At 37.9% G+C, this 12,880-nt stretch overlaps 1 protein-coding gene across 1 annotated transcript; it reads left to right on the top strand.

Annotated features, from left to right (window-relative positions):
• The first annotated feature begins 8,486 nt into the window (after positions 1 to 8,486).
• LOC129761140 (uncharacterized) lies at positions 8,487 to 12,228 on the top strand. The gene is made up of 3 exons (XM_055758848.1): positions 8,487 to 8,505; positions 8,569 to 8,748; positions 9,749 to 12,228. Exons 1-3 carry the CDS (start codon positions 8,487 to 8,489, stop codon positions 12,226 to 12,228), a joined length of 2,679 nt encoding a protein of 892 aa, XP_055614823.1.
• Positions 12,229 to 12,880: the final 652 nt, after the last annotated feature.

The following is a 12,880-nucleotide window of genomic DNA, read 5'->3' as shown; positions in this document are numbered from 1 at the left end:
GACCAACAGCTGTCATATGGTTTGACATCTCCTGGTCGTTTGTTACTTACGAAAACAACACAGTGCCCTTTTTGATACACGTTTCGAAACTTTTGAGCTTGAAGTTGTAAGTATTTCCCTAATTCCTTTGTGAACGATTTAGAAATTTAAGTACACCACCTCAGTTAGTAACTAATATGAAATGAAAAAAAAAACGTGCATACAACGGGAAAATAAAGGTCTATTTATTATATAAAATTATGATTTGTCTTCGGATGGTGGTGGGGCACATTTGGACATCGTTCACGGGGCACATTCGGACACTGTTTAATACCTCATAAAATTTATGTCTGATTGTTGTTTAATAACAAACATCAATTTAGTCTGATTCTCAGACCTAATGATGGTTCGAAGCTACAAAAAGAAAACCGATAGAACCAGCATCAACGAAGATAATATAGAAAGAGCTACCGAACTAGATTTGAATAGAACGTTTTCATGATTCTACCTCACAGATGGTCCGAATGGGTTCATTGTCTTTGTTAATTTCCCAACTAACGGTTGCATAACGTGAAAACTGTTTCTCAATTTTCTGGAACATTTGAAAAAAGTAGCAAAAAGCAACGTAAACAAGTCAATTTCGAAAAATAAAAAATCAGGAGGGTCTTCGTAGCCTAATTGGTTGCGTGTCCGCTACCAACCGAACGATTATGAGCTCATAACTCAGGGCCCCTCAACTGACCATCTTAGTGTGTTATTCTAGCTACTATGTCCACGCAACAATCATCATGTGTCGGTAATCCCAGTCCCTTACCGCTCACATTTTCGGTCTGCTGCATCGGTAATTGGCACTATTGATAACGCAACAAAGGAAGCCTCATATCAACAGTAGTACCGCTGTGAACAGCCCAACTGTGAACATTCGAACAATAGCAATATTTTTACGCCGGAAAAAGGCGACATGTGTTGTGCATCGATAGAATAGGAATTCTCTTGTGCCTAAACGGCTACTGTATTATAGATAAAAACAAATGTTTATCGATAGATAGCGATACTTTTAGGCCTCAAAATGGGAACAGTGTAATATACAACAAAAGTTATCTTAAGATAAAAAATGTACACGAATGAATTCGGCTTTGTTACAGCTGAATTGCTAAATGAGCCTAATAAAATAAACTGTTGGGATAAAAAAAAATCAAAAAGTCATTGCACTTTGGAAACAATTAAATATTGCCGAGAAAATTGCACAATTCATGTATCTTTTCCACCTTATGTCACAAATCGCTTACAACCGCTGGATGTTTCAGTTATGGGACCTTTCAAGCAAAAGCTCTCAGTTTCCCAGAACGATTGTCTACTCAACCATCCTGGAAAAACTATTTCTATGCACGACCTTTCAGGTATAGTTGCATCGGCTTATAATGCTTCTTTCAATCTGAGTAATATCCTAGCTGAATTCAAAATGACAGGTTGCTATCCATTCTCAAGAAAGGTTTTATCGGACAAGGATTTTGAATGCTTAAATGATTTCACCTTCTGGAGCGGAGGTAGCAACTGACTCATCGGGTAATACAACAATGCTGCAAAACATTGCGTCTACAGCACAGAATGATTTTACTTTGGCAACTTTGTCCCCGGAAAAGGTTGGACCTTTTCCAAAAACTTCACCGCGGAAAACCACCACTCGGAAACGGAAGAAAGCAAAATCGCGATTTTTTACTGACGCTCATAGCAAGCATGTTCCTTTCAGACAAATACTGTATCTCTGGAAAACTCAGAAAAATAGAGTGGTTCTATAGTTATGAAACGCAGTGTATTATGTTATCCAGAATTTTGTGAAGTATATGTGCACATAAGTTGTCATATCCTTCGCTGTTTAATAAAGTTTGCCATGTTATGGCTTGTAGAGTGTACAATTCTGTTTAATTAATGCGCTAAAAATATGGTTCTCAATTTCGATCTCCTCCTGATTATTATAATTTTTCTCCAGTTCCGCTACAACGTTTTTAATTTCCAAGATTTCATCCATCAAGCATTTGTTCTTGTCAAGCAAACATAGGTGCAATTCTAAATGACTTCGTCCAAAAAATGTAGATTTTAAAAATATGTATTTTTGATTCGAATGAAAGTTTGTATTCCGTTTGGGTTGGGGGAAATAAGAGTTTTCCACAGCAATTGGGAATTTTTTGACTCAAACGTAACATTTTAAAAGTGCGTATCGATTTTAGTAGGAGAAATCTTTGATAATTTATATCTAAAAAACTATGTGTCGGACCGAAAGAGTGTCTCAGAAAGAATTAAGTCGTATTGATGTCTAAACATGAAAAAATATACACTGAGAAAAAAAATAGTACTCTTTTTTATAATTTCTAAAGGTATTAAAAGAAATCTATTTTCCTTTTTACATGAAGAAGGTTCGAACTTTAAACAAAAGGCAAAAGAGTTTGATGAGATTATCAATCAGCCCAAAGAGAAATTTGACCACACAGAGACAACAAGATCAGAAAAAGTTAGAATTTTAACAGTTTTGGTCCGTGCAAAAAATGGAAGAAGAATTTGGCGTTAATAAATATATGGCAATTCAAGCCAAAAAACTGGCAAATGAAAAAGGTGTATTGTCGACACCACATAGCAAATATGGACCAAATTTTAGTGAAGATGTTAAAAATCATATTTCGGAATTTTATAATGACGACGATATCAGCCGATCATTACCTGGAGAAAGAGACTATGTTTCTGTAGCCAAAGATGGGAAGCGTCAACACATCCAAAAAAGGTTATTAATAACATCATTACGGGAAACTTTCAATAGATTTAAGGAACTTAATCCAAATTGCAAAATTGGGTTTAACTGCATCAATGCGTCCGAAGCATTGCAAATTGCTGAGTAGTTCAGGAAATCATAACGTTTGTGTTTGTACATTCCATGAAAATGTAAATCTTATGCTTCATAGTCTCAAAAAATATTCCTTTAACATTGAATGCAAAGAATATATGGAAAAAACACTATGTAACATATCAAATAGATCAAAATACTGTTACCTTCGTGAATGTAAAAAATGCCCAACAATGGACGAGTTTGGAAACTGGTTTCTAGATGAGCTTCAGGAACGCAATTTAATTGAAATCACTTATGAACAATCGATTTCTACTGATCGATGCGACATAGAAACTCTTGTAAAACCGGTGGAAGAATTTGTATCGTATTTTTGCGAAAAAATAGAAAAATTACTTACTCATGATTACATTAAAACACAACAGTCCACGTTTCTTAACAATATAAAAGCTAATTTGCAAGAAAATGAGATTGCTGTGATTTGCGATTTTTCCGAAAATTATTCATTTGTGCTTCAAGATGAAGTTCAAAGTCATCACTGGAACAATGATCAAGCAACAATCCATCCATTCGTTGTTTGTTATAGAGATAAAAAAGGTTCTCTGGCAAATTTAAGCTTTGTAGTTATATCTGAAGTTTTAAGTAATGACACAATAGCTGTGCAAGTATTTATTTCTAAATTGGTAACATTTTTGAAACAACAAATGCAGGTAAAAAGAATAAAATTCATGTCGGATGGTGCTGCATCCCAGTATAAAAATAGAAAAAATTTTGCGAGTTTATGTCAGTTTAAATCGAAATACGACATTGACGCTGAATAGCATTTTTTGCAACATCACACGGCAAAGGACCTTGTAATGCAATTGGTGGTACATTAAAACGGATGGCAACAAGAGGTAGTTTGGCTAGGCAGCATGAACATCCGATTACGAGTGCAAAAACGTTATTTGACTGGGCTAGGAAGCGAAAAGAAGACTATCCTACAAAATTGTCATTTTCATATATGTCACAAGAAGAATATGATCAGGGTGTGGAAGAGTTGAGTAGCATGTATAATAACACCAAACAAATTCCAGGTACCCAAAAGTATCATTCTTTTGTACCTGTATCCGAGAATGAAGTAGCAGCAAAGTTGTACTCTAACGACAATGCAGCAAGTTATCATAATGTGTATAGAAATATAAGAAAATAATGAAATTATTTTTTAAATTTAAATTATATACAACAAAATTGTTAATTGATAAAAATAAATGTTCATAAAAATTCTAGTATTATTATTAGTATCTCTTAAACTCCGATAAATATAGGAATTAATTGACCAAATTGTAGAGAATTATATTTTTTCCTTTTATAAATGTTGTGTTCTGTTGGCGCAACATGTATAACATGTTAAAAAATTGTATTAAGATTAAAAAAAATATTTTTTTATATCGCTACCTTTTATATTAACCCACATGTGTTCAAATGATTTTCAACGTAACTCCTAAACATATATTTTTACCATGATGATGTATTTGGAAAAGTTGTTGGAAATTATAAGCAAATTCATAAAATTTCATGAACTTGACGGTATAACACGACAAACATATTAAAAGGGAATATTTACTATAAAAAAGACAATAAATTAGAAATATGTTTCAAAATATCTCGAGAATGGCTGCATTTAGAAGGGGATTTATAATGAACTTTTTTGTTTTAAATCACATCAGGAATCATTTGTGGCTAAAAATTATTGTTAACATACAAACATTCGAAGTTTCGAAAATTCATAAAAATTCGATGTTTCACAAAGTTCGTCAAAAATAGTTTTACCATTATGGACCCATGTTTTAAATATTCTACATGACTTCTACTTTATATGAAAAAATTAAAAAAAATTAAAAAATATGTATTTTGGATATTGCAATTCAAAGTTTTTTTTGTAAATAAAAAAAGAGTACTAATTTTTTTCTCAGTGTATATTTTTTCATGTTTAGACATCAATATTTTATAACTCTTTCTAACACACTATTTCGGTACGACTCATAGTTTTTTAGATATAAATTATCAAAGATTTCTCCTACTAAAATCGACACGCCATTTTCAAAAGTCATTCGAATCAAAAATACTCATGTTTTGTCATTTGTCGATTTCATTTGGAATTGCTCATAGTTTTTCTTTCTCCTCGGCTATCAACTCAGACTTCAAAGATCGACAGTGGAGGTTTAAAAACTTAGCAGCTGCTTTATTCTTTACTTCTAACTCATGACACTTTTTCTTCCAGTTTCCCAGGCTGCTTCTGATCATTTTCTGCTGTGTATTGTCTTCTCTACAGAAATTTCACTCGTTTACAAATCCTCATTACTTTTGACATGAATGGTGAATTAGCAAACTTTGCTGAAAAAATGTACACTACGAAAATCTGATCTGTACAAAATGTTTGCACTTGATGGAAAAACAGGAAGTGGGTTATATCTATGGTATAACCGCAAGGGTGACGTAGGACTATCGTTGATTTAGAGATCATTTGTTTGAAGTTGAATCTAAATCCATTCTAAATAAATGAATAAATGAATATTTGGGAGACTTCGAAAACGAGAGCGTTACGTTGGAGGCACAAGGTTTTATGCATCCAATATAGGATACGAAAAACCTTGTTCTGAAGAATAATCTTCAGAAGCTAACCTGCTAACTGTACTTGATTGACAAATCACAAACCCAAATGTATTATATGGATATTTTATGGATAAACATTAAAATAAACTCTTTCGCTTGAATATAATTTTCAGTTCCAAGGGGAACTGGCAGATTATTTTCCAGCAACGATTAGATATTTCCACATTTTCCTCGATACTGGAAGCCCACCAGTGGTTAATACTAACACGATAACCACCTATTAATAGTACTTGATTGAAAAATATTTGGTCACAGTGTCACATGAATAGAAAACATTCAAATAAACTCTTTCACATGAATGTATTTTTAAATTCCCAGAGGAACTGGCTGATTATTTCCCAGCAATGATTAGATCTTTCCGGAACTTTCTCGATGCTGAATGGCATCCTAACGGAAAGAGTTCTGCGCGTGTATGTGTCGATCCTTCGCCGTCCACCTCCTCCAGCACGTTAGGCAACGATGTTGTCTTGTCGATGTCCTCACGAAAAATGAATGTGTCTCACCACCAGAATATCGCTTAAGTATGCTTTTTGTGTGTGATTGAATCGAGAGAAGGTGTGGTTTACGATGGCAATTTGGAAGGCAAACTAGAGGGGAATGAACTCTCTGAGCTCGGAACTTTCGGCGACAGAGCAAGAATTGATTGCGGGCGCATACAATATTGGATACGGAATATCCTACTGATGGGGAAGAATAATCTTCAGAAGCTATTCTGTTAATTGCGATTGATTGAAAAATCACAAAACCAAATGTATTTGGTCACAGTGTTATGGCGGGTTTACATTAGGGAGATCTATAGCTATAGATAGATTTATTCACGTGAAAATAGGTGTAACCGGGTGAGAATAAATATGATACACTTATCCGTGGTATATATAACTTGAATAAATTCAGCATATGTAAACGCTTGTGAATTTCTCACTGGTGAGAAATCACTAAAGTTGGATGCAGTTCTACTTTAGGTGAATAAATTCACCGAAAATATGAATATATTCATTATAGAAGTTCACGCTAGTGTAAACGGTTGATGCGATTTCTATAAATCTCATCATATTTCTTCACATGAATATATCACTAGTCTAAACCCACCCTTACATGGATAGAAAACATTCAAATAAACTCTTTCACATGAATGTATTTTTAAATTTCCAGAGGTACTGGCAGATTATTTTCAGTAACGATTAGATATTTCCACATTTTCCTCGATACTGGAAGCCCACCAGTGGTTAATACTAACTCGATAACCACCTGTTAATAGTACTTGATTGAAAAATATTTGGTCACAGTGTTACAAGAATAGAAAACATTCAAATAAACTCTTTCACATGAATGTATTTTTAAATTCCCAGAGGAACTGGCAGATTATTTTCCAGAAATGATTAGATCTTTCCGGAACTTTCTCGATGCTGAATGGCATCCAAACGGAAAGAATTCCGCGCGTGTATGTGTGTGTAGCGATCTCTTCCCGGGGAACCGTTTGTGGCATCACTCTCCTCCTGATGGATTCCCTTCTGGCCTAAGGTGCACAAACAGGCTCTTGGTGACACTGTTCATCCGCGCTTTCATGATAAATGAAGAGCTTCACCACAACAGCGACAACATGCTCCAATCGCTGTTCAATTAGAACTGAGTGGATTTCCGAGCGGCGCTCGCTTATATACCGATTGGTGATTTCAATAGCCTGTTTTGAAAGCAATTTTAAGACTATTGAAACAAGTTTTTGGATCAAAAAGTAACAAGTATAGAACGCGTAGACATTTTATCTTTTGAATGAAGTGTTTATCATACCATTTCGTTCAGTTGTTTAGGAGCTATTAACGCTCAAAATCTCGGTCTCCGGCGTAACGCTTTCGTTTTCGAAACTTTGATTTTACACCCCGGTATAGAAATGAAAGACGTAGTCCTACGTCAAAACATTACCATCGGCTTGATTTTAGAAAAAAGGCAGCTTTATTTAAGCTATGAAATTATCCGATGTGAAACAGATACAGTTTACGCGGGGATGTGTTTTGGGTTCTGTTACAAGATGCGTTTCGATGGATAATTTAGCATCCATCCGAAATAAGAATTGAAATAAGGACCCTTGATGCCTGACGATAAAATACCTTGTAATCAACATTTAAATTGGTGAGTTTTAGTTTTTATCCTAGGTTTGTCCGATTTTTTTTATCCAAAATATATATTTTTATTAAGGCTCATATGGCGTCAGCATAACGGGGCCGGGAGTTCGATATTTTGCTTACAACTATGTTGGTAATATTGTTCGTAAACTCAAAACTCCTACATCTGCATTGCATCCACGAACCACCACTTTCCACTTCACCCTATCATGGATCAAGCTCATACTCGCCGTTAAACGGTTGACCATTAGTGATAGTGGTGCGCTTAGGAGGCTGCGAGTAGATTATCTCGGAGAGGACCCTTCAGTGCACGATCAACTTTACTCAACAAACGTCGTGAAATATAGTAACATTCTCTAACTTTATTCCGCAATTCCATTTATTATTCATAAGATAAATTGGTTCAAATAAACAGTTTTTGTTTCTGTATACACTTGTCGTGGTACCTAGAATAGAAGCAGAATATATTGATCCTGTTCCTGAATCATTCACGTTGAAGGACAATTACGCGCGATATATCACCGTCGCATATCACTCCACTCCTGCTGTCGATCATTGGTCCTTCGAACCGGATCGACGTCGATAGGAATCCGTCTATCCGGCCCTTTCGTCCTTTCAACGTAATTGTGGAACAATATCGTTGGCTCTACTTACGCGGCTTCATTGCGTAATAGGACAATAGACTCCATTCATCGCATTGTGATTCCCTCACAAAGGCTTCACCATAATACAATTGGAAGGATCATCGTACGCCAAATACTGTTCACGAGGATAATTGAATCAATATTCAAGGCATTCCGTTTGCCTTGAGAAGGTAATTAGCGTTCCTTTTTAATTATTTTTCCTGTCCGTTCTGCGTGGTCTTTCGCTTGCAGATCATTTCGCTTTATTCCACGATGGCGACGGGAGCTGAGCGTAAGCTTCGGGGATTGTAGAATCGTAAACGCAGTATACTGGCATCGTTTGCGTGCATCACAGAATTCGCCGACAATTTCCAAGCAGAATATGATGCACTGGAACTTCCTGTTCGTTTAGATAACCTAGCTGCATTATGGACGGAGTTTAACTCAGTGCAGTCCGAATTGGAGGTTTTGGAAGACGTGGATGCGTATCTGAAGGATCGCACCGAGTTCAACAGATGCTATTACCGCACTAAAGGTAAACTTCTTCAGTACAGTAAGGAATTACCTGGTGAACAGGAAGCACAAAACCCACAACATGATGCTCCTCCTCAAATGAGCCATATAAAACTACCAGACATCAAGTTACCCATTTTCAGTGGAGAGTTTGAAAGTTGGCTAAATTTCCACGATTTGTATTATTCACTCGTTCACTCTTCAACAAATTTATCAACGATTCAGAAGTTTTATTATTTACGGTCTTCCTTGGCTGGCGAGGCTTTAAAAGTGATCCAGACAATACCAATAACTACGGATCACTATCCTGTTGCATGGAAGATGCTCGTTGACCATTTTTCAAACCCACGACGTCTGAAGCGTATATACGTTCAGTCACTGTTTGAATTTTCCACTATAAAGAGAGAAAATGCTGAGGAATTACATTCACTCATTGAGAAATTCGAAACCAACGTACGAGTGTTGAAGCAACTAGGCGAACAGATCGAACATTGGGACGTGCTTCTGATTCACCTGCTTAGTACGCGATTAGATTCAGTCAGCAGACGAGATTGGGAAGAATTCGCAGAAACCCTGGAAAACGTCACCTTCGATCTTCAACGTACTTCAGTCAGTTGTTATTAAACCTGTCGAAGTACAACAAGTTAGCGGAAAAAGAGTCTTCATTCAACGCTCGGGGAATCACGGATCATTCCAAAATGGATCACGTGATTGTATAGTATGTTCTGGTCAGCACTCTATTTATCAATGCAGCACATTGACGAAAATGTCCGCAGAAGAGAAAGAACGATTCATTCGACGTAATCAGCTTTACCGTAATTGCCTGCGTCGAGGTCACGTTTTAAAGGAATGTCCATCAGAGGGCAATTGCCGCAAATGCGGTGGACGACATCACACCCAACTGTGTAATTCTCAGAGATCAAATATATCGAAACAAACAGTATCAAATCAATCATCATCAGCCACAAATCAACCCAGTCACTTGAAGAGGAACGAATATTCTTTATCATCAACACCCGCAGTGCATACAGGAATCACGAATTGTATAAAAAATGATAACGTTAGTCGCAGAGTTCTACTAGCCACAGCAGTTGTCCTGTTAGTAGATGATAATGGTGGTGAGTTTCCTGTTAGAGCCTTACTGGACTCTGGAAGCGAGTGTTGCTTCGTTACGGAACGTGTGAGTCAGCGGATGCACATAAAACGCAGAAAGGTGAATTTACCAATAGCAGGAATAGGTCGATCCTCAACGCAAGTACGTTTCATGTTCCGGTCGATGCTCAAATCCCGACATAGCGATTATTCTGCTGAGATTGATCTATATGTTCTTCCTCGGGTTACTGTAGACTTGCCTAGTGTCTCAGTAGACGTATCAACATGGGACATTCCAAACGGAATTCAATTAGCTGATCCCTCGTTCTACAAACCGAGTAACATTGATGTTATTATAGGGGCAGAGCTATTCTTCGATATTTTCAACCCGTCGAAACGTATATTATTGGGAAATTCATTACCATGGTTAATAAACTCGAAGGTTGGCTGGATCGTCTCCGGCAACACACATCAGAAGTACACAAATATCCCATTTGCATGTAACATTGCTACTACATCAGATCTGCACCGTGATATGGAGCGTTTTTGGTCCATCGAAGATGATTCGATGAAGGCATTCTCACCTCAAGAAACAGCGTGTGAAAATTATTTCGCGGACACGACATCTCGTGAACCAGATGGTCGATACACGGTTCGCCTTCCTTTCAAAAAGGAATTTGTGCACAACCTTGGAGATAATAAACAAACCGCTCTTCGCCGTTTTCGGCACATTGAAAGCCGCTTCAATCGAAATCCAACTCTTGCCAAGGAATACCGAGATTTCGTGGACGAGTATTTAAGACTCGGTCATATGCAACAAATTGAGAAAGTTCAAACTACTACACCATCTTCATTCTTTCTTCCACATCATCCGGTCATCCGTGAAGACCACACAACGACCAAGGTTCGCGTCGTGTTCGACGCATCGTGCAAGAGTGCAACTGGTTTGTCATTGAATGACATCCTGGAAGTTGGACCAGTAATCCAGGACGATCTACGCTCAATTGTTATGAGATCGCGGTTGCATTCTTTTTTACTGATTGCAGACATAACAAAAATGTTTCGTCAGATAAATCTCCACCATAAAGACACACCTTACCAAAGGATATTTTGGCGTTCCTCATCATCGGAGCCAGTTCGAATGTATGAATTAAAAACCGTCACATATGGCACTGCATCAGCCCCATATCTTGCCACTCGTGTACTCAAACAGTTGGCGAAGGACGAGGAACAAAATTATCCACTTGCATCCAGAGCCACACTGGTTGACTTTTACATGGATGATTTCGTTTCTGGTACAAGCACTATATACGAGGCAATCGAACTCCATAACCAGATGGATTCCATGTTCAAATCTGCTGGCATGCAACTCCGAAAATGGGCATGCAACTCATCGGAAATTTTAAAGCATATTCCTGAAAACAATCGAGCATTAGAATCATCTGTTGGCCTTGATAAGGACAAGTCGATCAAAACATTGGGTTTGCATTGGGAACCCATGACTGATAGATTGAAATACATGATACAACTGGAGCCCGACGATGTTACACAGCCAATAACGAAACGTACAACGCTTTCTTGCATTGCGCGGATATTTGATCCGTTAGGATTAGTCGGCCCGGTGGTGGTTACTGCAAAAATATTCATGCAGATTTTATGGAGTCTGAGAGAGGAAAATGGAAAGGTATACGACTGGGATTGCGAATTGCCCACAGACATTAAAAATCAATGGAATACATTCTACATGCAATTGGATCGTCTTAACGAATTGCGTATCGAACGACAAGTGATACTTCCGGATGCAACTTCTATCGAAATGCATATTTCCTCTGACGCTTCTGAGCACGCTTACGGAGCGTGCGTATACTTACGCACAGCAAACAGTTTAGGCGAAATCAAGGTTGCACTTCTTACGTCACGTTCCAAGGTGTCGCTACTGAAACAATTAAGTATCCCACGCTTGGAATTGTGTGCAGCTTTGATTGCCGCTGAATTGCATCAAAAGGTATTGGATTCCTTACGTCTGGAAATAGTGACCAATTTCTGGGTCGATTCAACGACTGTGTTGAGTTGGTTAAAATGTACTCCTTCTACATGGACCACCTTTGTGGCCAATAGGGTCTCCAAAATCCAACATGCCACTCCCAACTGCAAGTGGAGTCATGTTGCTGGCAGCGAAAACCCTGCTGATATTATTTCGAGGGGACTCTCGACGACGGAGTTGATCACTAGTAGGCTCTGGTGGGAAGGTCCTCAGTGGTTAGTACAAGACAGAAAATTCTGGCCTGTGCAAAAACCTATAGGTCTTGGTGATTCACAAATATCCGCCGAAATCAGAAAGTCCACACATTCTGCTGCTGTGGAACAACAATCGTTCGCCGAAACATACATCTCAAGGTTCTCCAACTAACAAAAGCTATTGCGGATAACAGCGTATTGGAGAAGATATTTTTCAATTATTCGTCAACCAAAATCGGAAAGAAAGGTGCACAACTTACTAACAACGGTCGAGCTTCAACAAGCTGAGCTAACACTTGTAAGGTTAGTGCAAAGGGATAGCTTCCCTGCAGAATGGAAATCTCTGCAAACAAAGAATATAGTATCCTCAAGCTCACGGCTGAGGTGGTTTCGCCCAGTACTTACTCCTGAAAATGTTATACGTATCGGTGGTCGATTGAATAATTCCACGCAATCGTACGATTCAAAACACCAAATGATCCTACCAGGAAAACATCCGTTCACGACTCTATTAGTTCGTTGTTATCACGAGCGTTTACTCCACGCAGCTGTTCAACTGTTAACTAACACCATTAGATTACGATTTTGGATTTTGGGTGGTCGCAGTATTGCACGTCAGGTTGTCCACACATGTGTAACATGTTTTCGGGCCAAGCCGATATTAGTCGAACAGTGTATGGCCGATCTTCCCACTAAACGAGTGACTATCTCACGACCATTCTCCGTTGTTGGCATCGACTTTTGGGGACCGATCCACCTGCAACCTCGTCACCGACGAGATGCACCAGTAAAGGCGTATGTCGCAGTTTTTGTGTGCTTCTGTG

Source organism: Toxorhynchites rutilus, chromosome 1 (assembly GCF_029784135.1).
Source record: "Toxorhynchites rutilus septentrionalis strain SRP chromosome 1, ASM2978413v1, whole genome shotgun sequence".
NCBI classification, from domain to species: Eukaryota; Metazoa; Arthropoda; class Insecta; order Diptera; family Culicidae; genus Toxorhynchites; species Toxorhynchites rutilus.
This window is presented reverse-complemented; position numbering and strand designations above follow the sequence as displayed.